At 46.4% G+C, this 26,571-nt stretch overlaps 2 protein-coding genes across 12 annotated transcripts; one reads left to right on the top strand and one right to left on the bottom strand.

Annotated features, from left to right (window-relative positions):
• Positions 1-716: 716 nt before the first annotated feature.
• Tardbp (TAR DNA binding protein) lies at positions 717-11,376 on the top strand. 11 transcript variants are annotated; one of them, XR_009377724.1, is made up of 8 exons: positions 906-1,038; positions 2,341-2,592; positions 5,313-5,476; positions 5,901-6,041; positions 7,456-7,626; positions 8,022-8,148; positions 9,106-9,245; positions 11,008-11,376. XR_009377724.1 is itself a non-coding variant. In XM_059255381.1 (7 exons), exons 2-7 carry the CDS (start codon positions 2,355-2,357, stop codon positions 9,159-9,161), a joined length of 888 nt encoding a protein of 295 aa, XP_059111364.1. In that variant the 5' UTR covers positions 906-1,038; positions 2,341-2,354; the 3' UTR covers positions 9,162-9,949. The 11 variants fall into 11 exon arrangements, 8 of the variants coding, with proteins under 8 accessions (XP_059111362.1, XP_059111364.1, XP_059111366.1 ...); XR_009377722.1 differs by lacking the exon at positions 11,008-11,376 and adding an exon at positions 9,970-10,088; XR_009377723.1 differs by lacking the exon at positions 11,008-11,376 and adding an exon at positions 9,771-9,949.
• A 1,109-nt stretch (positions 11,377-12,485) lies between these two features.
• Masp2 (MBL associated serine protease 2) lies at positions 12,486-25,850 on the bottom strand. Its single transcript, XM_059255925.1, is given in 12 exon segments — positions 12,486-13,420; positions 14,496-14,570; positions 15,030-15,161; positions 17,049-17,127; positions 20,330-20,448; positions 21,854-22,001; positions 22,271-22,467; positions 24,312-24,443; positions 24,995-25,172; positions 25,268-25,495; positions 25,497-25,529; positions 25,797-25,850. Coding segments are annotated over 12 exon segments (2,136 nt in total). The 3' UTR covers positions 12,486-12,659.
• Between the last annotated feature and the right edge of the window lie 721 nt (positions 25,851-26,571).

The raw sequence follows: 26,571 nt of genomic DNA, 5'->3' as shown, positions 1-26,571 counted from the left end.
CTCTCTGTAGATCAGGCTGGCCTCAGACTTAGAGATCTGCCTGCCTCTGCCGGGATTAAAGTCATTCGCCACCACAGCCTGGCTTCATGTAAAACATTGCAAAACTTCATGCAAAAGTTGCTTTCTGCCTCAGTTTCCTCACTTACCAAGAAGTAAGTGACATCAGACTGCTAGGGCAACATCAACACTTGGGAGGCTGAGGATGGGAGATAGGGAGCCGTGATGAGTTAAAGGACAGCCTGGGCTACACAGTGACTTTGAGATCCCTGTCTCTAAAACAATACTTGGTGGCAAAGACTATCCCTAACTCTGAAAACTCCAAGGTCAATGGTAGAACACTTGCCATTCACAAGATTCTGGGTTTTTTTTCCCCTACAGCCAGTGTAGGCAAAAAGGTACCTGACACAAAGTAGTACTTAGGACAACTACCATTTTGTAAACCAAAGTTAGTGTTAACACGTTTGGAAATTACCGAACAATGGCAGAAGACCTACTGAGACTAGCCAGGGTTCCCAGAGAGACGCCCCATCCGGCGCCCGACCTTCTCGCGCCCCGCCCGCCTCCTGGCTCCGCCCCTTTCTCGTAGCCCCACCCCTCCTGCTCCGGTCCCGCCTCGCTCTTCCCGGCCTACGCTAGTCTCGCGCACTTTCAATGAGCGCGAGCTCCTCCGCTAGGGCCGGCGGTTGGTCGGACGAAGCCACTTGCCACGTTACGTGGGGGGAATCTAACGCCTACGTGGCCACACTGTTTTTCATTTTTCAGCTTCTCGGACACAGCCACGCTCCTTCCTGTATTCTCCCCTTTGTTAGTGTAGGCTGAAGCGTCTGATAGGATCTGAGCCGCTTCAAGGAGAGAGCGTCTGTGGTTCCCCTAGGTGAGCTCCCCTCCTGACAGGAAGCAGATGGGAGAGGCCGAAGGCGGGCGGGGGCGGGAGGCGGCCCTAGCGCCATTTTGTGGGCACGAAGCGGTAGCTCGGCTTGTATCGGGTTTCTCGCTGTCTCAGTTTCCTCGTCGTGCTTCCTAGCAGCGGCCTAGCGGGTGAGTTGTTAGCCAAGGGAGGCTTTTGTGCTTCGGATGTTGATTCGGGGGAGGCCTAAGGCGACCTGCGTCGCGGGAAGGGAGCTGTGAGCGGGGCCCAGCTGGCCTCGCGCCGCCGCGTCGTTAGGGCCTAGCGCGGGCGGCAGCCGGAGCGGGACGCCCAGCCTGCTGGGCCGTGAAGCCGTGGGCGGAAGTTTGTCGCGGCCCCGGGGCTCCAGCAGTGCCTGTCCCTTCGGGTTTCCGCATTTGAAAACAGTCGTTGCCACCATGGGCCTTGTCCTCTCGCGGCCCCACCCCAGGCCGAGTTGAAGTGGGGAGAAAATCATCAACGTCGTCCATCACGCATGGCCTTCTGGGAAGCGGTGGCCTACATCACGGAGCGTCTGTCGTTGCTGTCCTCGACGCTCAAGTTAGCTATCCCTCTCCGAAAATGAGGAACAGAGGACTGAATCTCTGTTCTGATCGTCGGTTTCCGTGCTCCACCAACGCCAAATGAAATTCATTGTTGATTTCTTCCACCCACTTAGAGCACGTGCTAAACCCAATGTAGGTTCTCGGACTTTAGAATAAATTAGTTCAGGATGGTCATGAAATGTTATGGTCTGTAATCTTTGCGCACCAGGTAAGAAAACGGTGTTTTGCAAGAGAAAAAGTCGTGACAGAAATACTTAGTTCTTTTGTTTTGTTTTTCCTAAACAGAGTTTCTCTGTGTAGCTTTAGAGCCTGTTCTGGAACTCACTCTGTAGACCAGGCTGGCGTCGAACTCACAGAGATCCTCCTGGCCAATACTTAGGGGTTTTTTGTTGTTTGTTTTGTTTTCTGTTTTTGTTTTTCGAGACAGGGTTTCTCTGTGTAGCTTTGCGCCTTTCCTGGATCTCTCTCTGTAGACCAGGCTGGCCTCGAACGCACAAAGATCCGCCTGCCCCTGCCTCTGCCTCCCAGTGCTGAAATTAAAGGCGTGCGCCACCACCGCCCGGCCCAATACTTAGTTCTTTGACACTCTGTTTTTGTCTGGTTTTGGAACCACCAGGCCCCCTGGTAACAATGTTGGAATTTTAGCAACTGAAACATATAGTAAGCCCTGAGAAAATATTTATTGAGTAAGTGGATTGGCAAAAATATCACATTTTTATTTTAGGTAACTCGCTCCTTTTCCTCAATTTTTCAGGATGACAAAGGAAACATTAGGTTTCAGGTAGCAAGAATCTTCTCAGGAAGTGGGCACAGGGTGTTGTGGTGGCAGCTGACATAAAAAGATGATTGCTCTTAACTCTTGGTAATTCATCTCTCTCTTTCCTTTAGAAAATTAAGCAAAGATGTCTGAATATATTCGAGTAACAGAAGATGAGAACGATGAGCCCATTGAAATACCATCAGAAGATGATGGAACAGTATTGTTGTCCACAGTTACAGCCCAGTTTCCGGGGGCATGTGGCCTGCGCTACCGCAATCCAGTGTCTCAGTGTATGAGAGGTGTCCGGCTGGTGGAAGGAATTCTGCATGCCCCAGATGCTGGCTGGGGCAATCTGGTATATGTTGTCAACTATCCCAAAGGTTTGTTAATCATTGTGGGTTTTGCAATATTGCTGACTGCAGTTAGACTTGTAGGCCAGCCTAAGTTGTAGATTATTTGCGTGTGGGGACTGGTGCCAGTGTAATATCCAGTTTGCTGGGCATGTAGTCTATTGAGCTCCGTCCTCAGTGTTTGGCCTTTGTGGCAAAATGTCTTCTGCAACCCAGTTCTTTTCAACCTTGCTTAGACTACTCTGGCAAGTTCCTAGTCTAAATAAATGATAATTGAAAATTGCAGGACTGGGTTTTTTGTTGTTGTTGTTGTTGTTTTCGAGACAGGGTTTCTCTGTAGTTTGGTGCCTGTCCTGGAGCTCACTCTGTAGACCAGGCTGGCTTCAAACTCAGAGATCCACTTGTCTCCTGAGTGCTAGGATTAAAGGCGTGTGCCACTGCTGCCCAGCTGGGACTTTTTAAGGAGTATCTATTTAAATATTAAGCCATTGGAACAGTCATTGGCAATTTGATGCCAAATTTAGGCTGTTAAAACTAAATACTGGGCTGGAGAGATGGCTCAGAGGTTAAGAGCACTGACTGCACTTCCAGAGTCATGAGTTCAATTCCCAGCAACCACATGGTGGCTCACAACCATCTGTAATGAGATCTGACTCCCTCTTCTGAAGTACAGGCAAACTTGCAGAAAGAACACTGTTTATATAATAAATAAAATAAATCTTTTTAAAAAAAAAACTAAATTTCTTGGGAGCTGTAAAGATGACTCAGTGGTGAAGAGCAGCTAGAGGACCCGGGTTCAATTCCCAGCACCACGTGGCAGCTTACAACTGTCTGTAACTGGGACCAAAGGTATGTGCCACCAGGCCTGGCTTTCTCATATGTCTGCACTATGTCTACCTGGTGCAAAAGAGCACCCAACCTTCTGAAACTGGAGTTGGATGGTTGTGAGCTGCCCTGTGGGTGCTGAGAACCGAACCCTGATCCTCCAGAAGAGCAGCAGGTGCTTTTAACCTCCGGCTCCCTTATTTAAATTAACCTCCCTTTTTCCCTCCTTAAATAAACATCAAATGCAATGGCTCACAATTTTGAATTAGTATAGAACTACTTTGATTTTAAGATTTTGGGCTTATTCTCTCTGCCTCTTATTATTATCTGTTCTTGAGAGTATGAGAAAGCTATCCTGGTGGCACATGCCTTTGACTCCAGCACTCAAGGAAACTGAGGCAAGTAGATCTTTGAGTTTGGGGATAGACAGGGTTTCTCTGTATAGTTTTGGTGCCTGTCCTGGATCTTACTCTGTAGACCAGGCTGGCCTCGAACTCACAGAGATCCTGCTGGCTCTGCCACCACCACCACCACCACCCACCGGCCAAGACCCTGTCTTTTATGATTGTGTGGGAATTGGTACATTGTTGCTTTTACTATGATATAGTAGAACAAAGTGCTGCATATACCTGTAATCCTCCCAGCATTGGAGGTAGAGTGAGGCAGAAAGATTGAGTGTGTGTCAGTTCTTACATCATTGGCTGTGTAGCTCAGTGTTTACCTTGAATTAAAAGGACACTTGATGTTGGTTGGGGGTAAAGGCACACACTTGAAATTGAAATAGGAAGCTCAGGCAGAAAAAACTCAATTTTGAAGGTCACTATGAGAACATAGTGGGATACTGTGTCGAAATGAACGGGGCTGGAGATAGAACATGCCTGGCATGTAGTTCGAGGTGGCATGCACTAGTAATAACTGCAGGGAGGATGAGGAAAGGATTCCTTGAGATCACCGTCTCCATAAACAAGCTTTCTTATTGCTAAGAACGCACCCAAATTTACATGTGGAAATAAAAGTTGCTAATTTTCATTTTTATATAAGAAGTGTGTATATGGGTATTTTCTGTATACCATGTGTATCACAAGAGGGTGTCTGATCCCCGGATTAGTCAGATATATTTAATGCCACAAAATTAAAATGAAGTAGAATTGGCGTTAATTTGGATACAGGTTTTTTTTGTGTGTGTGTGTGTTTGTTTTTTTTTTGGTTTTTCGAGACAGGGTTTCTCTGTGTAGCTTTGCACCTTTCCTGGAACTCACTTGGTAGCCCAGGTTGGCCTCGAACTCACAGAGATCCGCCTGGCTCTGCCTCCCGAGTGCTGGGATTAAAGGCGTGCGCCACCACTGCCCGGCGGATACAGGTTTTGAGAAAGAACATACAGTTGATTTTACAATCATAACATTCAAAACCTGGGCCAGGGAGATAGATAGCTGGTCCAGTAAAGACACTTGCAGAGCAAGCCAGGCAACCTGTCTTATCTCTAGAACCATTAAAAAGCCAGTTGCAGTGATGTGCAGCCTTCCCCAGAAATAACAAAACACACCCTGCCTAGCAGGACAGAAGGCCAGAAACTGCTTACAGATGCTATTATACTCAGCACTTTCTCATAATACACAAAACAATTTTCAAAAGGATAATACAAAACCAGAATTGGGATTCCTTGATTTTTTGCACCAGAAAAGCATTCCAGCCACTTAAGCTACATTCTGTCCTTAAGGAGGAGACTTACACAGTTTTTAGAGTCATCATTGTTTATAGATCTAATCTTATTGGTTTTTTTTGTATTTTGTTGTTTGAGAAAGGGTTTTTCTGTGTAGCCCTGACTGTCCTGGAACTTGCTCTGTTGTAGATCAGGCTGGCCTCGAAGAGATCCACCTGTCTTTTTAAAGAACTGCTAAATACTGGGTTTTGCTTGCCTTGTTTAGATAACAAAAGGAAAATGGATGAGACAGATGCTTCCTCAGCGGTGAAAGTGAAAAGAGCAGTCCAGAAAACATCGGATCTAATAGTCTTGGGTCTCCCCTGGAAAACAACAGAACAAGACCTTAAAGACTATTTCAGTACTTTTGGAGAGGTTCTTATGGTTCAGGTAAACTTGATTCTGGGTAACAGCTTTTTGTTTATTCTGTTTATATAGAGTCATAACAGTAGCAAAATTACAGTTATGAAGTAGCAATAAAAATAATTTTATGGTTGGGGGTCACCATAACATGGGGAACTGAACTGTATTAAAGGGTCACAGCATTAGGAAGTTTGAGAACTGCCGGTTTAAAGGAAATGGGTTATGTTAGATCTTACTTACATTTGTGCTCATTCTAAACCATTGTTAAATTCTATTGTGCAAGTGAGTCATCATCTACTGTTAATGATCTGGTTCTGTTGGTTTTGTTGCCTTGAACTAACTATTAACTTCAATGTGCTATTTCATTCTGTTGAAGTCATTCAGATTTTTATGTGAACTCTGATTTGGTGTATGTGTGGTATTAGAATAAATTTCAATCTTCTCTTCTTAGGTCAAGAAAGATCTTAAAACTGGTCACTCGAAAGGGTTTGGCTTTGTTCGATTTACGGAATATGACACCCAAGTGAAAGTAATGTCCCAACGACATATGATAGATGGGCGATGGTGTGACTGTAAACTTCCGAATTCTAAGGTATTTTGCTCTTTACCTGTATGCTAGGGGAATTTTTTCTTAGATGACCTTAAAAGGTTAAGTGCATTTGGAAACATTGATGGCAGGGGAAGTTTTAGTTTTTCAAGGTAGGTTTCTCTGTTGTAGCCTTGGCTGTCCTGGAACTTGCTTTGTAGACCAGGCTGACCTCGAACTCAGATATCCACCTGCCTCTGCCTCCTTGAGTGCTGGGATTAAAGGTGTGGGCCACCACCACCCAGCTTAATGTTGGTTTTAATGTGCTGGGAAACCTAGTATCCAGTGCTTTACTGAGCAAGTGTTTGGCCACTGAGCTACATCCCCAGCACCCAGACTTATTCCAAGCAAGCAAATGAGACTTTTTTTGGAACGTTTGGTTTGGGGTCAAGGTATACTTTCATAATTTAAAACTTGACTTGGACTGGTCAGTTCATAAAGTGCTTGCCTCAGGCATAAGGGCCTGAACTTGATTTAGGAACACACATCTTTATTTTGAGGCAGGGTCTCTACATAGCCCTGGCTGTGCTGGAACTCACTTTGTAGACCAGTCTGGCCTCTGCCTCCCCAGTGCTGGGATTAACCACTGCCTGACTCTTTTTTGGTTTTTCGAGACAGGGTTTCCCTGTGTAGCTTTGCGCCTTTCCTAGAACTCACTTGGTAGCCCAGGCTGGCCTCGAACTCACAAAGATCCGCCTGGCTCTGCCTCCCGAGTGCTGGGATTAAAGGCGTGCGCCACCACCGCCTGGCTCTTTTTTTGGGTTTTCACTGCCTGACTCTCAAGGCCTGTGCTACTACTATTACTCCCAGCCAGAACCCAAGGTTTTTTGGTTGTTTTTCAAAGGAGCTTGTAATTCCACCCCTGGAGAGTGGGGAGGCACGAAACTTGCTGGCTACCAGTCTAGCCAAATAGAGGTTCAGTAAGAGACTCAGCCTCCAAAAGGAAGGTAGAGAATGATTAAGGAAAATGGCTAACATTTTTAACCTCTCCCAAACATGCACATAATGGTCTCCTGTGTAAAAGAAGTTGAAACTGGACCTGGTGTTGAATCATTGTAATTCTAGCACGTGGGAGGTGGTAACAGGAGGATCAGGAGTTCCAGAAGTGAGGCTGAGAAGTTCATTAGTAATTATTATTATTGGAGAAGGATTGGTTCAGGTTTCAACGCCCACATGACAACACACAACTAACTCCAGTTGTCAATGACCCAATCCCTCCTTCTGACCTTGAAGGGGCCACAAGTCTTGGCACACCTTTAATCCCAGCACCCAGAGGCACAGGCCAGTCAGGGATACACAGTGAGACCTTGTCTCCAAAAAAAAAAAAAAAGAAAGAAAGAAAGAAAGAAAAACACTCGAGGGGGAAAAGACAAAGTGTATATTTATTTGTTATTTTCTGCTATCCCTTTCTTTTGAACAGCAAAGCCCAGATGAACCTTTGAGAAGCAGAAAGGTGTTTGTTGGGCGTTGTACAGAGGACATGACTGCTGAAGAGCTTCAACAGTTCTTTTGTCAGTATGGAGAAGTGGTAGATGTCTTCATTCCCAAACCATTCAGGGCTTTTGCCTTTGTTACCTTTGCAGATGATAAGGTATTTTTCTTCTTAATTTGTTCCAGGGCTGGGAATGTATCTGGTTCGGGGCTACTGTATGTGCCCAGCATAGTACTCCAGGTGCTGAGCTCAGTCTCCACCACTAAAAATGATGAGTGGTTTGTTCCAACTGATTGATTGCCACCCTTTGGGATAGAGTGTTTGGGTTTAGATAGTTGTAAGGTGCCCTTCTGATGTTTCTCATTATGTGGACTTTGGGGCTATTACATACCTATTAGTTACAAATGTTGATGTTAACATTACCAAAGTGAAATTAGCATTAATTGCTTGTTTTTCTTCCTGCTTAGATGGGTTATACTAAGATTTGGGTTTGTTGCTGTTTTGGTGTGTGAGTTGGTGGTTTAATCACCATTTACATCCCTTGTTTCTTATAGGTTGCCCAGTCTCTTTGTGGAGAGGATTTGATCATTAAAGGAATCAGCGTGCATATATCCAATGCTGAACCTAAGCATAATAGCAATAGACAGTTAGAAAGAAGTGGAAGATTTGGTGGTAATCCAGGTGGCTTTGGGAATCAGGGTGGGTTTGGTAACAGTAGAGGGGGTGGAGCTGGCTTGGGAAATAACCAGGGTGGTAATATGGGTGGAGGAATGAACTTTGGGGCTTTTAGCATTAATCCAGCAATGATGGCTGCTGCCCAGGCAGCATTGCAGAGCAGTTGGGGTATGATGGGCATGTTAGCCAGCCAGCAGAACCAGTCAGGTCCATCTGGTAATAACCAAAGCCAGGGCAGCATGCAGAGGGAGCCAAATCAGGCTTTTGGTTCTGGAAATAATTCCTACAGTGGTTCTAACTCTGGTGCCCCTCTTGGTTGGGGGTCAGCATCAAATGCAGGGTCAGGCAGTGGTTTTAATGGCGGCTTTGGCTCAAGCATGGATTCTAAATCCTCTGGCTGGGGAATGTAGGCAGTGGGGGTTGGTGGTAGGTTGGTTGGTTGATAGGTAGGTAGGTATAGAATGGTGGGATTCAAATTTTTCTAAACTCATGGTAAGTATATTGTAAAATACATATGTACTAAAAATTTTCAGATTGGTTTGTTCAGTGTGGAGTATATTCAGCAGTATTTTTGACATTTTTCTTTAGAAAAAGAGGAAAAGCTAAATGAATTTTATAAGTTTTGTTATATAAAGGGTTAAAATACTGAGTGGGTGAAAGTGAACTGCTGTTTGCCTAATTGGTAAACCAACACTACAGTTGATCTCAGAAGGTTTCTCTGTAATAATCTATCATTGGACTTGTTAAATGGATTCTTTGCATGTTCAGAGTAGAAACCATTGGTTAGAACTACATTCTTTTCTCATTTTAATTTGAATCCCACCCTATGAATTTTTTCCTTAGGAAAATCTCCATTTGGGAGATCATGATGTCATGGTGTTTGGTTCTTTTGGTTTTGTTTTTAACACTTGTCTTCCTTCATATACGAAAGTACAATATGAAGCCTTCATTTAATCTCTGCAGTTCATCTCATTTCAAATGTTTATGGAAGAAGCACTTCATTGAAAGTAGTGCTGTAAATATTCTGCCATAGGAATACTTCTGTCTACATGCTTTCTCATCCAAGAATTCGTCATCACGCTGCACAGGCTGCGTCTTTGACGGTGGGTGTTCCATTTTTATCCGCTACTCTTTATTTCATGGAGTCGTATCAACGCTATGAACGCAAGGCTGTGATATGGAACCAGAAGGCTGTTTGAACTTTTGAAACCTTGTGTGGGATTGATGGTGGTGCCGAGGCATGAAAGGCTAGTATGAGCGAGGAAAGGAGAGAGCGCGTGCAGAGACTTGGTGGTGCAAAATGGATATTTTTTAACTTGGAGAGATGTGTCACTCAATCCTGTGGCTTTGGTGAGAGAGTGTGCAGAGAGCAATGATAGCAAATAACGTACGAATGTTTTTGCATCAAAGGACATCCACATCTGTTGGAAGACTTTGAGTTTTGTTCTTAGAAAACCCACTTTAGTTGAATGTGTTAAGTGAAATACTTGTACTTCCCTCCCCCTCTGTCAACTGCTGTGAATGCTGTATGGTGTGTGTTCTCCTCTGTTACTGATCTGGAAGTGTGGGCACGTGAACTGAAGCTGATGGGCTGCGAACATGGACTGAGCTTGTGGTGTGCTTTGCAGGAGAACTTGGAAGCGGAGTTCACCAGTGAGCTCAGGTGTCTCAAAGAAGGGTGGAAGTTCTCATGTCTGTTAGCTACTCATAAGAATGCTGTTTGCTGCAGTTCTGTGTCCTGTGCTTGGATGCTTTTTTATAAGAGTTGTCATTGTTGGAAATTCTTAAATAAAACTGATTTAAATAATATGTGTCTTTGTTTTGCAGCCCTGAATGCAAAGAATTCATAGCAGTTAATTCCCCTTTTTGACCCTTTTGAGATGGAACTTTCATAAAGTTTCTTGGCAGTAGTTTATTTTGCTTCAAATAAACTTATTTGAAAAGTTGTCTCAAGTCAAATGGATTCATCACCTGTCATGCATTGACACCTGATACCCAGACTTAATTGCTATTTGTTCTTGCATTATCCAAAGTGAAAGTTTTTCCATGGGTTGTTTTGTTTTTAATCTAGTTTCATAAGTCTGGGTGACAGAACCTAAAATGGTAAGCAGTTACCCTTCAGCTTGTTCTGAGTGCCTCCGTGCATTTGAGTGATTTCTATTGACCTGGCTGTATAAACCTCCATTGGGAAGTCATGCCTTCTAAAACTATTTGGGAGCGGGTGCAAAACGGTTATTTTCAAATGCTTTGTAGCAGAGCATTATCAATGGAAAAGAAGGAATGATAAGCATCTTTCGTTTGGGGATTTGAAAAGTGGAATTAATTGCAATAGGGATGAAGTAGAAGAAACCAAGAAACCGTGTGCCTGAAATTCATTAAGAAGCCTGATAGCTTTAAGAACTAATAGGGTGGGTTGTCTATCTCCGGCAGTCTTAAGTGAGGTGGGCTCTTATCCTCTGGGGTGTGGGGGCCATATAGTGACGAACAGATACGCTCACAAAATCAGATTAGGCTCTCACAATGCATTGTTAAGAATGTAAAAGCAATAATAATACCTTGTTTATTGTACTTTTCCTGTAACTACTGAGAACTGGGGAGCTCCTTTTCTAACTGGAAAGATGTGACCTTTTTTTTTTTTTTTTTTTTTTTGTTGATAGTTTCCCTAATGCCCTTACCTAAATAGATTATGATAAATAGGTTTGTCATTTTGCAAGTTGCGTGTTTTAAAATTTTATATCCTTTAGAGACTTGTTATGCACACAGTGTTTCATTATTCAGTACCCTCTGTAAAGGGATCTTGAGTTATTGTAAATTTTTTTCTCTGCATGATTTCCAAACCCTGTACATCTGAATTTTGCATTTTAGCACTTGCACTATTACTCAGCAGCAGTAACATGGTAACATTAAAATGGTTTTCGGGGACCTCCAAAGACTAAACTGGCAAGCCGTCCAGGAGTCCTGGGGTAAGTTACTTGTCGATAGCATGGTTTTGATCCCTTGTTTGCACTTGTTAAAGAGTTACTGGTCATAGAAGGCTTTCAATGTTGAGTAGCCTTTTAACATGTTTATGGTATGACGTAGCTGTAGATAGTTATTTGCCCTAAATGAAGTTTCAGAAATAAACTACTTGGCAAAGATTTGGTTTTTGAAAGTCTATTTGGTCATCAAAATGCATTCATTCTTAAAAACAATCCTTGAACCACAGTTAAATAAAAAGTTTTCTTGCCACCAACAGTTTAGTGTCTGGAGTCTTACTGGAAAAAAACATGGCTGTTTCATGACAAAAATGCTAGAAAGTGACTTACATGGGAAGATGCAGTACAGCATTTTCATCCTTTAGAAATGTGAGTCTCCAGCTGGGTGTGGTGGCATATGCCTTTAATCCCAGAAGTTGGGGCATGCACATCTGAGTTGCAGGTCAGCTGCTGCTCCATAGTGAAACCCTGTTAAAAACTTGTTGGAAGAGCCAAGTACAATCAAATGCCACATTTTAAGATTAAGGTAGCGTCTTAGGAGAAAAGCAGTTACTTAGGGTGAATTACTGCTGTTTCTGTTACATATGAAAAAGTCTACTGAATACAGTTCTGTTTTATACTGTTGTGCCACCTGTGATCTGTTTGGCTTACTTGTCTCAAGTCATGCTCACTTAAAAAAAATGGTCCAAGTATAGTGGCACACATTTAATACCCAGCACTTGGGAGGCTGAGGCAAAATAGTAAATTTGAGGTCAGCCTGGGGCAGGCTGTCTCAAAAGGTAGGCGTGAGGAGTTCAGAATATCTTAGTTGGCTTACCTAGTTAACATGCCCAAAGGCCTGAGTTTGATTGCCAGCCAACACCAGATAAAGTGGGGTGTGGCACATCCACCTAAGCATTTAGCTGGTAGCAGCAAAAGAAAGGTTGAATTTACTGCTACATTACAAGTTTAAGACCAGCCTAGAACATGAGACTCTGGAAAAGGAGAGTTTTTTAGTTAGGCTTTTGAAACATTGTTAAATCACTCTTTTGAGGGGGTAAAATACTATTCCATGTTATTTTTATTCAATAATTTGATGAAATATGGTAGACTGCCTATAATCCCAGTATTCTGGAAATGGATTCCCCCCCCCAAAAAAAAAAAAAAACTCCCATTGTTTTATGGTAGTGATTTTAATAGGGAAATTGCATACCAGCTTTTAGTTTACCTTTGAAAAGAGAAGTGATCAGATACTCTGCACTTTGAGAGGTCATTAAGACTAAGTCTTAACATACTAGAAAAATTAACAGCAAGTATGAAATATTAAGTAGATTGTAGAAAATCAATGCAACTTGACATAGTGAGTTTGTGTCTGGGGTTGGCAAAGAAAATGCTATTGTATTGAACACCTACTAGACTCAACAAAGTTGACATTGGCTAGTGCCTATAAGTTTGATCTGGTTTGGGGTGGGCCATTGATGCTTCTTGGGTTCTCTTACTGCTAAGAGCTTTTCCAGGTACTTGTAAAAGTGAGAAATAATTTACTAATTGGAGGCATGCAAGTTAAAAATTACTCACTATGTTCTCGATCCAGGTAATGTAGTTTATGACTTTTGTGTAGATGCCATACTGTTGTGCCTCCCCACAATTAATGGAACCCCAGGAAACTATTCCTCCCACAAACCATTGCTGTGTTTCATTATCTAGAAACACTAATGCCCCTCCACTGTCACCTCTGCAGCTGTCCTTGCCACCAGTTTCTAAGCCTGCACAGAGCATGTTACCAGTTACTCTTTCTCCTGGGTAGATCTTTTCATAGGCAGAAGTACATTTTTGATGGTCAACAATTGGTATGTCCACAGACATCAGGTTTCTAGCAAGAAACCCCTTTTGGGTTAACCCCCAGCCAGCCACAGTTCCAGTGTCACCTGTCCTCATTAAGGATGCAGCTGCTTTTCTTGGCAGACAAATGGGCATGATGCTCCTATTGATTGTGACTTTGTTCTTGAGTTTAATCAGTGCTATATCATTGTCAAAACCAGCACTGTGAGTATAACCTTCGTGTATAAAGATAGCCTCAGGCCAGGCTTGGGTGTAATTAGGTGAGAGCCTTTTGAGGATACCCATGCGAATGTCCAGGGAGGATGCTGCCTCTGTTACTCCATACACAGCATGAGCAGCTGTTAGGACCCAGTTGTCATGTAAAAGAGCACCTGCTGCTATAGTTTCGCCCAGTAATAAGACTTGCCAAGGAAAGTCACCAGGCTTTGCGAACTGCCCTCCAATTATGCGGCCTCTTGTAGTGAGTGTAGACAGTCCACAAACTGAGGAAAGAGCAGAAACAAGGCTACATTTAGTGTCAACCCACAGTTTTATCCCATGAATTGATAGGCAGGCATCCTCTCTGTTTAGGCAAGTGAGGTTCTAAATAGTTTAAAGACTTGTTATGTCCTTGTTTATAGTTGCTTAGCTCGTTCTCAAGATCAGTAAGATTTCACAGATTCTTAGGTTTTGCTAAAAAACTAAGTTGAGGGAAGCTGTAGACAGTATAGACAGTAATTGTGTGCACAAAGACTTGAACACTGCATAGAGGCAAAAGGTCAGGACTCTGCTGCATTCACTGGGAATTCTGGGAAGGCAGGAATTAAGGTTATGATTTACAAAACTACTGTTGCCTTTGAATGTAAAAATCTAAAAATTATAAATGTTACAGCGATGACATAGATGCTTCTGGTTCTAAAATTTGTATTTTGGGTCTGGTTGAGTCATCCAAACATTAAGTTTACAGTGTCTCTATTGCAAGCTAATTACTTGGGAATGCAGCATATGTTTCTTATTGTGGCCTTGCACTTTGATTAAAACTTAGAAGTAGCCTGTCAGCCAAATACAGGGTTAGATAGAAAACTAATTTAAGCCAGCTAACACAGGGGTAATGAGTATATTATTACCTTTAATTTTTTTTAAAGCATTTAACTATTATTGTTGGAGCCAATTCTGGTTTAAAAAAATTAAATACTATTAAAAGGCAAATTGCATTAATGTTTAAAAACCTAGATGTCATTGAAAACAATTGCTTAGGGAAATAATGAAGTTATTAGCTTTGGGTTTTAATAGCACTTTTACAGAGAAGAAAAGTAACTCAACAAGAATTTGTGTTTATGTATGTATAAATGGCTTGAGATAATTTAAGAAATCATTTTTTATGCTTGCCTAGTCATAAAGGTCAAAAATAAATAAGTGCAGCTAGCACCTAGCAGCCTCCGTCTGCACAGGGTGATGAGAACACACTTAGGAGTTACGCTAGCCAAGCCAGGCCAGATGCTGAGCGTCCACGTCTGCCTACCCTTGTCCTCCTCCATCTACTCTGTCAGCTATGAGTCTTATAAATGCATCCATTACCAGGCTCGCAAACCGGGAGGAATTTCTCTCCTTTAGAGCTCGTCCAGAATCCATCAGCCTCACACACATATTTACCTGCAAATGGTTGGAAAAGCAAAAATGTTTAACTCTGCTTGTCATTTGCTTGAATAATCCTTTGAAAAATGTTGATTCTTGAGCATCCGTGGTGGGGAGAGGTGTGTGAATAACCATTTTACATGATTTCCTAAATAGGTGTCTGCATTACCATGTTTGCTTGCAAAGTGGAAACCTTTTAGATGTGTAACTTGAATATGTATCAAGATCTCAAGTGCTTAATGATAAGGTTTTTGACTTGTTAAATTAAACCATTTGGAATATATTGTGTGTTTGTAGTAGTCATTTACTAGATAAGATCTGTTTTCAGATTCTTGCAAATTGACATTAAAGTCTCTTTAACTGTAATATTTCACTAACGACAAGGGAGAAAGGCCTTTTAATCCTTTGTCTTCCTTAGCCAAAGAGTCTGGTTCAAGTTCCAAGTACCACCCACCCTTCCTTGAAGAAAGTACTTACCATCGCTGCTCATGGTGTAGAAAGTCTCTTCACAGCTGTACTGAATGACAGCTTTGTAGGTGGTCACTTCGGGGCCTGTGATGTATTTTATGTAGCCATTGGGTAGGTCATCAGGAGGGCCACAGTCAACAACTAGTAAAGAAACGGGAGGAGCTGTACTCTGTGGGGTGGAGGTTGTAGCCTGGTGGGGTACCGGAGTGACAAAGGTGAAGCCCCCAGTATGCTTTCTAGGACCAGTAAGTGGAGAGCCAGGTGGGCCTTGTGCTGGCCTCATTCTCTACATGGTACATGGCACTAATGCCACTTCTAAAAGTAGCAAGAATAGCTTCAACTTGGTGCCTCTTCACTGAAGGGACTTCCTGGAGAGGAGTGGGTAGCCTCTCTAGAGCAGGGAATTCAGAAACACTTGGAGTTGCATAGCTCTCACAAAAGAAATGGTCTGCAGGATAACATGGAAGAAAAGACCATGTTCTTGTGTGACATAAACCAGTGGACTTGTCTCTTTTCCTGTTCACAGCTTGAGCTTTGTAGAAACCCTGAGGGGTGTTGATTGTTTCACGTGTTTTGGTTTTGGTTTTTTTGTTGGCTTTTGAGACAGTGTCTCTACATAGCCCTGGCTGTTCTAGAACTTGCTCTGTCCTCTGCCTTGAAAGTGCTGGGATTTTTATTTTATGTTCATTGGTGTTTTGCCTGCATGTACATATATGTGAGGGTATCAGAAGACCTGGAACTGGAGTTACAGACAGGTGAGCTGCCACGTGGGTGCTGGGAATTGAGCTAGGGTCCTCAGGAAGAGCAGGCAGTGCTCAAATGCTGAGCCGCCATCTCCAGCCTCAGCTCAAATTTCTGTTGTAGCTGCTCTGTCATGCCACAGGTGAAATAGCACCAGATGTGTCTACACCTGCACAGCAAGAAGTGGCAGGATCAGACCCAGACCACCATTTGCTCACACTGTCAACTCGGCTCAACATTTGAGACTGAAAGAATTGGTGAATCTAATTGGGGAGAAGTTTCTGTTTTCAAATATGTATACTTTCGTTGTTGAAAGAGTACTAATAAGCATGTGATTCTTGAGAAATTTCTTAGTTTTCAAAATGGCGAATGTGTGCCATTATCCATGTATGTGTGTAGCAGGTGTGCCCATGGCTTAGGGTGGGGTAGAACTGGAGAGAGGCCTTACACTTAGCATCACACTTTTCTGTAGGGTGATAGGGATTAAGATTTTTTTCCTACATTTCTTCTGTCTGCAAGAGCAGTGTTTTACACTTAGGAATGATTTCAGTGCCTCTCCCCAGCACTTTGGCTCCTCTTGGCACAGAGACTTGAGTAGAAGTGAATCTGGAATTCACACCCTAATAAATGATTAATTTGGCAGGGTAGAGTGGGCATGGGAATGACTAGAGAAGCCACAAAGCAATAATGGGTGGACTGGGGAGATTGCTCAGACAGGCAAGTGCTTTCTGCACAAGCATAAGTACAGAGTTCAGATCCCCAGCACCCAGGTAAACCAACCATAGCACTGCTTCCTAATTAAGATCCCGGGCCAGGCGATGGCACACGCCTTTAATCCCAGCACTCGTGAGGCAGAGCCAGGCAGATCTGAGTTCAAGGCTAGCCTGGGCTACAGAGTGAGTTCCAGGATAGGTGCAAAGCTATATAGAGAAGAGAAACCCTGTCTCGGGAAATAAGAAGGATTGGGGAGGGGGGCGCTGGGCTGGTGGCCAGGCATCCTCTAACCCAGTGGTTCTCAACCTATGGGTTGTAATTTCTTTGGGGTTGCCTAAGACCATTGGAAAATAGATATGATTCACAGCAGTAGCAAAATTACAGTTATGACATAGCAATAAAAATTTTATGGTAGGGGTCCCCACAACATGAACTGTATTAAAGGACCGCAGTACTTAGGTTGAGAACCACTGCTCTAACTCTACAATGACCTTCATGTGTGTACACATAAAGGGACAACACAGAAATGGTACAGGTGGCAGCAAGGGAAGGGTTGTCACCGTATGACCGTACTGCTGCACTCTGGTATTGGCCGGTCCCAGGATCCGTCTTTCTGGCAGACAGCAGTGAATGATCTTAGGGGCACAGGACCCTGAAGAGGAAATTCACAGAGAATGAGCTCCCTATTAACATCAGGCTACTCCCCATACCAGAGCTTCCCAGTGCTCCCAAGTGAGGGCAGCATCTGTAGCCCAGCTGCCTTGTTCCATGTGCACATTGGCTGCCAACAGCTCTGCTGGCTTACGTTACCTGTACACTAATAACTGCGATTCTTACCATATATCGCTTTCCAGTGCATCCTAGAACCCATCTGGTCAAAGTTCTTGTCGGTGTCTGTTTTCTTCCTCTGAGGGTGGGGGTTAGGCACCAGCCCCTCCGTTTATTTATTTTTATAAAGTCCTGCTGTCCCGGAACTCTGTGTACCAGGCTAGCTTTTGAGCTCACAAAGTCCAACTGCTTCTGCCTCCTGAGTGCTGGGATTAAAGGTGTGCACAATCTCACACACACTATTTAAAAAAAAAATTCGGTTTGTTTCATGGGTTTGAGTGTTTTGCCTGCATGCATGTGTGTACCACCTATGTGCCTAGTGTCTGAAGAGGTCAGCAGAAGGCAGCCTTGGACCCCTTGAAACGAGTTAGGGTGGTTGTGAGCTGCCATGTTGGCCCTGGGAACTGAATCCAGTCCTCCGCTTAGTCATCTCTCCAGCCTTTCCACCATTTCTTTCTACCAAGTGCCAGATGGGGCCAGTGAGATGCTCGACATAAGGTAGGTAATTGGCTGCCAAGCCTGCCAACCTGAATTTGAGATCTGGAACCTACATGGGAAAAAGAGAACTGACACCTGGAAGCTGGTCCTCTGCCATCCACGCATGCTGTGTGCAGCCACATACAAATAAATGTTCTTTTTCTCAAAAGTGCCAAAAGGAGTCTGGTATGGTGGCAGTGCCAGTGATCCCAACACTCAGGGAGGCTGAGACAGATGGATCTCTGAGTCCAAGGCCAGCCTGGTCTACAAATCAAGTTCCAGGACAGTCAGGCTACATAGAGAAACTCTGTCTCTACCTACCCCCCACCCCTGCCCCCCCCCAAAAAAAATGCCAATGTTTTCAGAAAACTGCAGAGATAGTTACTAAAGTCAAACATTAAGCTGACTGGTGGTACACACCTTTAATCCAAGACAAAGACAAGTCCCTGAAATGTCAACCATTTGAGCCAAGTGTGGTACACACTTGCATGCAGATCTCTAAGTTTGAGGCCAGCCTGGTCTACATAGTCCAGAGAGAGAAAGTATGCATTAATGGAAGACAGTGCCATTTGCCAAATTGTAGTGTTTCAAAAGATGCACTTTTTTTTCATTTAAATGATAAACAGGATGTATAGAATGCTTTACTAACATCTACAAAGTCCTGGGTTTGATCCAAAGCACCACATAAATTGGGCATGATGGAGCATGCCCTGGGGAAGTAGAAGCAAGAGAATTGGGACAAGCTTATCCTCAACTATATGGCAAGTTCAGGGCCAGCCTGGGCTACATGAAGCAGTTTCAAAACAACTGAACAAGTTTATGGTCTTGCAATCCAACAGTGGAAAAGAGCCTGACCAAGATGTTTGTAAGATGGGACTTTCCCCGCTTTGCCCTCCACAGACTGGACTCCATCCCTAGCTGTCATTCCAGGGTTATTGCTTTTTACCACTGGGATTCAGTGACAATTTTGAAGAACACAAAGAGGATGAGTTAATTTCTTACCTGTGCCCCTGAAGCAACATGCTAAGCAGTTTTTAAAATTATATTCCCTCTCCCTTAACAGTGAGCACTATTTATAACTTTGCAGAATGTACTCTTTCCAGGGCTGTCTAATCTTTGTGGGCCCAGGAGCTGTTCCCCTGGAAGGGCGTCAGCTGGCCAGGGAAGTCTTAATTTAACAGGAGCTATGCAGAGCTCATAGGGCAAGGTGAGCACACTCCTTTCTGTTGTTTCAGCCACTTTCCAGAGAGCTGCTGCAATGTACGGATGAACAGAAGTTCTTTTAATGACTAGCTCTCTAAAAGAGCCTCTACAACAGATGGGTGTGGGGCGTGTAGGCTAAGTGATAGAGAGCATACTTAGTGTGTATGAGTTCGGTCCTCAGCACCAAACGTAAAAGTTTCAGCCGGGTATGACCGTGTACACCTATAATCCCAGCACTGGAGAGGCTGAAGCAGGAAGTCAAAGAGCTCATGGCCAGCCTGGGCTACATCTTGAGCCATTGTCTCAAAAAGTTACAGCTGCAGCACCAGGTGTGATGGCACATGCCTTCAGTCCCAGCACTAGGAAGACAGAGGCAGGTGGATGTCTATGAGTTCGAGGTCTGCCTGGTCTACAAAGTGAGTTCCAGGACAGCCAGGCCTACACAAAAAAATCCTGTCTCGTGCCGGGTGGTGGTGGCGCACACCTTTAATCCCAGCACTCGGGAGGCAGAGGCAGGCGGATCTCTGTGAGTTCGAGGCCAGCCTGGGCTACCAAGTGAGTTCCAGGAAAGGCGCAAAGCTACACAGAGAAACCCTGTCTCAAAAAACAAACAAACAAACAAAAAATCCTGTCTCAACAAAACAAAACAACTGGGTGTGGTAGTGAACGCCTTTAATCCCAGCACTCAGAAGGCAGAGGCAAGCAGATCTGTGTGATTGGAGGCCAGCCTGGTCTACAGAGTGAGTTCCAGGACATCCAGCACTATACATAGAGAAACCCTGTCTCAAAAAACAACAAAAAGGGCTGGAGTGATGACTCAGCGGTTAAGGCACAGCTGCTCTTCAGAGTGCCCAGGTTCAATTCCCAGCACCCACATGGCAACTCACAAGTGTAACTCCAGTTCCAGGGGATCTGACACTCACACTGACATATATGACATATATGCAGGCAAAATACCAAGGCACTTAAAATAAGCATTGAAAAATTTAGAAACACAAAGTCACAATTTTTAAAAGGCAGAACTGCTTATGGTGGCATATACTAGTCATCCCAACACTTGGGAGGATGAGGCAGGAGGATTTTGAACTTGAGACCAGCCTGAACTACATAGTTCCAGGCCAGCTTGGACTACATAGCAAAACTGCCTCAAAACAAAAATGAAAGGCAGGATCCACCACCACCACCACCACCACAGCCCCCCCCCAAAGACTGTCCATGCCATTCCTCTTTGTTTGCTGCAGACTTATTACTACTTTGATTTTTTTTTTCTGCATAGGCACTTCCTGTTTTCATCTCCAAATTCAAAGCCGTCTTGATCATAGGCACTCAGTTTTTTAGTGACTCACTTGTAGAAGCTCAAAGCCAGTCTTGCAGAAGACAGAAAAACTGTCCTTCAGGATGTACTTGGCTTGCACGGGTGAAATGTAGCCATTAGGTGGCACCGTTGGATCAGGGCAGGGCTGTGCTGTGCAGAGGAACAGGCAGGTCTGAATTTAGCAATCTGTGTTCTTGGTTATAAACGAACTAAGAGGCAGGGCCTGCCCCAAGTGTTAACAGTGGTGGTCTTAACATTTAACACCAAAGGCAAAATTAAGCTGAGTCACCTCCACACACTCACTTGTTTCTTTGTCTGTGACTCAACTACTAGGCTGGAAAGATGGTACCGCAGTTAAGAGCACTGCTTTCCAGAGGACTCCAGTTTGGGTCCCACATCGGGCGCTCACAACCATGTGTAACCCCAGCTCCAAGGGATCTGACCCTTCTGTCCTCCAGGGGCATCTGCACACCAGTGGCATACAGCCAATTCTTTTTTTTTTTTTTTTTCTAGGAAAGAAAACTGCCAGGTGTGGTGGTGGCGCACGCCTTTAATCCCAGCACTAGGGAGGCAAAGGCAGAGGGATCTCTGAGTTCGAGCCAGACTCAAACTACAAAGTAAGTGCCGGGACAACTAGGGCTGTTACACAGAGAAACCCTGTCTTGAAACACACCCCCGCCCTCCCCACCAAAGAAAAAGAAAAAGAAAACCAGAAGGACAGAATGAGTTCTCTATGCCAGGAAGATGACACACGTGTGGTTTGAAGCCGAGAGTGTCACTTCTAGGAAAAGAATGAGACTGAGATTAAGTGACAGTGTTTGGTGTCGCCCTTCCCTGGAGTCTCACTAGACAAAGCCTTTGCCTCAAAGGCTGTGCCACAGGGACTTGACATTTTCCCCACTGAACTGAGGACAGAGACTGTTGGGGACTCTGGCTTCTGCACTTAGCATCCTTGGCATACATCTCTCTTTTAAGAGTAATGCTGAGGACTGAGCACAGGGTCCTCAGGGTCCTCAGGGTCCTGTGCTCAGTAGGCCGGCCCTCAGCCACCAAGCTCCATATTCACCTACCTTACACATATCTACAGGAAGTAAAGATGGGTGGGGAAAGAGGATAGGTGAGCGGGTGGATGGGTGAATGGATGGATAGATTGTGGGTAGGTAGGTAGGTGGTGAGGGGGATAAGATAGAGGGAAACAGACCTGGAATCCCAGCACTCGGGCTGAGGCAGGAGGATCCAAGTTTAAGGGCAGTTTGTGCTATAAGTTTGGGGCCATCTGACCCGCAGAGTTAGACCCTATCTCAAACACCAGAACTGAGGACAGAGGGGGTGCCCAGGTAAATGGAGAAGGAAGAAGGGAAGGCTTGCTATTCTACTCCCCCACCCCCACCCCATCCCTGCCATCCCCACCATGGACGTCACTTGACAGACCACCCCCACTCCATCTGTGCTCCCTTCCTTGGCCTGACCAGGAAAGAGTCCAGTGCTATGGTTTGTTGATGCTGCAGAATGGGCAGAAACTGTTTTGTCTCCTGGACCCGAGAGTCATGCTCACCTGTGCTGGTGTAGCGGATCTTCCAGCCTGTGTGGGCCCCCGACTCATCAGTAGCAAATGTGATGGTCACACTGTTGCTGTTCGTTTCAATCCTGTGGGGCAACGCCTTCCCACAGAATGGGCCGTATTCCCCCTTCTCTGTTTGGATCTGAACAAAGAGACTCTGAACCCCCAGGACCTGCGGCAGGGGTCTGGCCTATGTTAGAGGGAAGTGTACCAACTGAAACTGGCTGGGGCAGGCTGGGGACAAAAGGTGGGTACCCTATCCTTCATGCTGAAGTGACAACCTGGCTTAGAGCCCCACAGAAAGGCTGAAAGGGATTCACTAGAGGACAGAACATAGCGGGCGGTGTTGAAAGGAAGGGCGGGCTGTTCAGGGGTAAGAGCCGTGACAAGGTAAGGGTGCAAGCTGCAGACCTTGAGGGAGTCATAGGGGCACTGGGCCTCAGGATGCATCTCCACATCGAAGGACTCCACGAAGTCCAGGATGACACTGAAGCCCTCCTCCAGGCGGATGTGGTAGGTGCAGCTGGAGAGTTTGGGGTACGGCTGTGGGTATTCGGGGCTACTGAGCTCCCCAGACCTCCCAGTGAACACCTGGCCTGAACACAGGGCTGGGAAGGAGAGAGGACAAGACGGCATGACTGCTCATGGGGGACGGCTCTTGAGCACGGGGACACCTGGGACGGCTCTTGAGCACGGGGAACACCTGGGACGGCTCTTGAGCACGGGGACACCTGGGGGACGGCTCTTGAGCACGGGGACACCTGGGACGGCTCTTGAGCACGGGGACATCTGGGGGGACGGCTCTTGAGCACGGGGACACCTGGGGGACGGCTCTTGAGCACGGGGACACCTGGGACAGCTAAGTCCAGGGTTTGGTCAAGAACCTGCACTTGACAAACCGCAGAGGCAGGAGAGGACCCACACTCCCACCCTAAACAATGCCAAAGGACGGTTAGAAGGTGACTCTGTTGCCCTCAGGCTTTAGCTGAAGCAGGGTATAGTTTGCTAGGGCCCAAACTCCTACCCCAGGGTCAGAGTCACAGCTGAAAAGGTGAGAACACAGGAAGGGAGGCTTGGCCAGAGGGAAGTGGGCCCTGGAAGGAGGGGCAGGCCACCTCCCCAGGTCCTTAGGAATTCAGGGAGAGGAAGGAGGCAGTCCCTTGAACTCAGGGCTTTTTTCCTGCTCTCCAATCACTCCAGTGCCCAGCTCGGCAGTTCCCAAGTGAGTCCACAAGGGGGCTCCCAAGAAGTCTGGCAGGGACCAGCCAGAGCCCTATATCTCAGGGAACAGGCCGGGAAGGCTTTTCCCAGGCCTTCCTTCCCTGTGTCAGAAGTGGCCCTGGGGACAGTTGAGGGAAGTTTATGTCACCAGTGTGCACAGTCTGCCCTCTTGTCTCAGGCTGCTAAGCTGCCCTGAAGGTGATCAGGTTCCATCTCTTAGGGAGGTTCTGCATCTCCTCCCCACCCCTTCCTGCCTGCTTATACAGGGTCGGAGCAGACTGGTAGGGCCGCTTGTAGGAAGTGAAGACTTCACATACTGCCTCCTTCCATGAGGTTGCTCCCTACTGTACAGAGGTTGCAGGGTAACTATCCTGGATGCAGGGTAATTAGCCTGATCCCTTGGTAACACCTCCTGTGGTCTCTCTGTTCTGAATCAAGCTCCAAGTCAGGAAACAAGAACTGGCTAAAGATGTCCTGAGATCAGCCTCAGGGGAAGCAGTAGAGGGAGGAGGGTCTCCCTCCGTGAGCTCAGGCTAATCCCTGTCCATTCAGTGTCCCATCTACAAAATAAGGGGCTTAAAGCAAGCCCTTCACAAGTGCCTATGGCCCTGGAGAGGGTTCCCACCATCAGGCTGTGAGACAAGGAGGACTAAGATAAAGAGAGACCCAGGTTCTTCTACTGCCCTCCAACTCTCCTCCACTCCCCCCAAGAGACACACAGCCACAGTGGAATGGAGGCAGGTTTATTATTGTTATGGGTATGGTGGATGGTTGCTGTAGCTGGCAGCCATTCCGTCCTGACACAGAGCTGCAGCATGTGGGCATGCACTGACATCTGACCCATTGGGGTGGGCAGGCTGGAGCTGAGAGAGGTTAGAGGTTCTGCTCTGGAAGAGAGATGGGGGCATCAGGAAGACTGAGGAAGAGCGGGGCCAGGGTCAAGAAACAGGGTAGAGGAGGCCAAAACGTTCAGGGGCTGGGGTCCGGACCAGTAGCTTTGAGCCTGCCTGCACCGCCCCCCTACCCTGAGGGTCTGTCATAGAAGGGAAGCTCAAGGTGTGCCCGGCTTGGGCAGAGATGCTAAGCCTACCTAGGAACCACCCAGGAGGAGGGAGGAGTCAGGTATGCTAATATAGAGTGGGAGGGAACAGAAGAGCCCAGCCTCTGAGCAGACCGTTTCTGCCTAGGGAGCTAGAGCAACCTGCGCAGATGGGGTACCCCACCCCCTCACCTGAGCAGGTGCGTTTGTTCTGGTGGAGAACGTAGCCCACTCTGCAGGAGCAGTAGTAGCCGCCCAGGTAGTTGTGGCAATAATGGTCACAAGGGACTTCTTCTTCCGGGGACACTCGGCATTCATCCACATCTAGGGGAGGAGGGGCCATGCAGGCAGGAGGGAAGAGACAGACTAGAGCTCAGGCCTTGGTGGCCCACTTGAGAGGAGGCCCGCTGCTTGGCAACCCACAGGCCTGGGGCACAGATGCAAATAGCATCCTTGCTGAACCAGTGACAGGTTGAGTCCTGCTCAAAGCCGCCCAGACAGCGGAGGGAACAGCCACCATCAACCCAACAGCAAACAGGGTAGATGAGGTTCCGTGGACCCCATACAGCAGCTTTCTGAGCACAGAGAGGTTGTACCTCTCGCCTGAGGTCACACAGATAGTCCCTTCAGGGACCAGAGTGTGCAGTCAAGTGTGAAGTCACATCTGAGGCCTGTGTAAGCTTTGTAACCTGCTCATCCATGCTTTGCAGCATCATTAGCTGTTACCCAGTTCTGTGTCACTGCATTGTCATGGTGGATGACATCAGGGCCATGGCAGGACTCACCTTTCCTGCGGGTTTGACCTGAATCCAGAGCCCCAGGAGAGGTGGGAGACAAGATCCAAAGATGGTCAGCCTGGGCCCACTACTGCTCACCCTCTGCCGCATAGAAGGCCTCAAATCCTGAGAATGGCTTCTCGTTGGAGTAGTCTGAGTGGAAGGTGACCTCCAGGTTAGGACCCAGTGAGTAGAAGGTGTCATTGCCAGGCGCCCGCTCAGTATCTGTACTCTCCTGCCCACACAGTGTAGCTAGCACCTTGGTCCCTGAGCTCAACTGTGGGGTCAGAGGGAGGAAAGGTTAGACCCGGACTTCTGGTCAGACTTGGCCACAGCCCATCAGAGGGCCCCAGCCATGGCCCTGTCAGGTACCTTGACAAAGTCATACTCGCAGCGGTAAGAGAGCTCCAGGTTGAAATGGGTGAAATAGAGACGCAGACGGTAGCCGGGGGGTGCAGCCAGCTTCCAGGACCGGTCCTGATTGTTGGCATACTTCCCTGGGAAGCCAGGGGACACCAGGCGGCCGAATACAGGCTCAGGCCACTTTGAGGCCAAAAGTGTGCTCACCAAGCTCCACAGCAGGCCCAGAGAGATCAGCAGCCTGTGGGCAGGGGAGAGATGTGAGAGCCCAGGCCTAATCCCTCTTGCTCCCCAAGAGGCCATGGGTTGCTCACCCACCTCATGATGTGCTGTCCAGCTCTGCAGGCCCAGCTTCACTCACCTTTGATCTGTTTGTCCAGCACCTGGCCCTGCCCCCAGCCTACCAGACCCAGAGATTCTGGGAATCCACCCATGGCTCCTGCCAGCCTCACTTCCAGACAGGAAGGTTTGGTGACTTTGGGAGCCGCAAGCTTGACTTGGCCACAGCCTGGTAGCAATCCTCAACTCTGCCCTCACCTACCTTCAGTGCCCTACCTGGTGGGACCAGGAAGGTCTGGTGGGTTCGGGTCTCCATGACAAAGTGACTGTCTAGACGCCCCCCTCAACTCAGGGAGAAGCAGACAACGTGATTTGAGAAAGCACATGAACCCAAGAGGAGAGGGAACACGGGACAGAAGACAAGACACGCTACATTTGGGAACATGAATGGTGGGTGGCAGGGGGATGGAGTGTCTTGCTGGTGACTGCTGAGCCCAAGGAAGAGTCAGGAAGCTGGGGCTCATGATCCTGGTGCTAGTCTGGAGGGAGCATTACTCATTTGAAGACAGAGTCTCTCTATTTAGCTCTGACTGGCTTTGAATTGTGTAGACCAGGCTAGCCTCAAACTTGTAATCCTGCTCCTGTCTCTGAGTGCTGTTAGGAGGGAACTTGCATCTATCCCAGCAAAACAGAGGTAAACATTGAGACACACGAGGAGGATTGGTCTACGGGGAAAAGGTAAGAATGGGCCTTTGACTGGACTGTTGGAGGGGCCTGGGTCTGGCTGTTTTCTTTTCAGGGGGGGTTTCGAGACAGTTTCTCTGTGTAGCTTTACACCTTTCCTGTATCTCTCTCTGTAGACCAGGCTGGCCTCGAACTCACAAAGATCCACCTGCCTCTGCCTCCCGAGTGCTGGGATTAAAGGCGTGCTCCACCACCGCCCAGCTTGGTTGTTTTCATTAGTCACGAGGACAGTGATTATTTTAGAGTGAGCGTGTGTGTGTGTGTGTGTGTGTGTGTGTGTGTGTGTGTGTGTG

This window comes from Peromyscus eremicus, chromosome 2 (assembly GCF_949786415.1).
Source record: "Peromyscus eremicus chromosome 2, PerEre_H2_v1, whole genome shotgun sequence".
Taxonomy (NCBI): Eukaryota; Metazoa; Chordata; class Mammalia; order Rodentia; family Cricetidae; genus Peromyscus; species Peromyscus eremicus.
The sequence above is the reverse complement of the archived record's forward strand: the minus strand, read 5'-3'. Positions and strand labels throughout refer to the sequence as shown.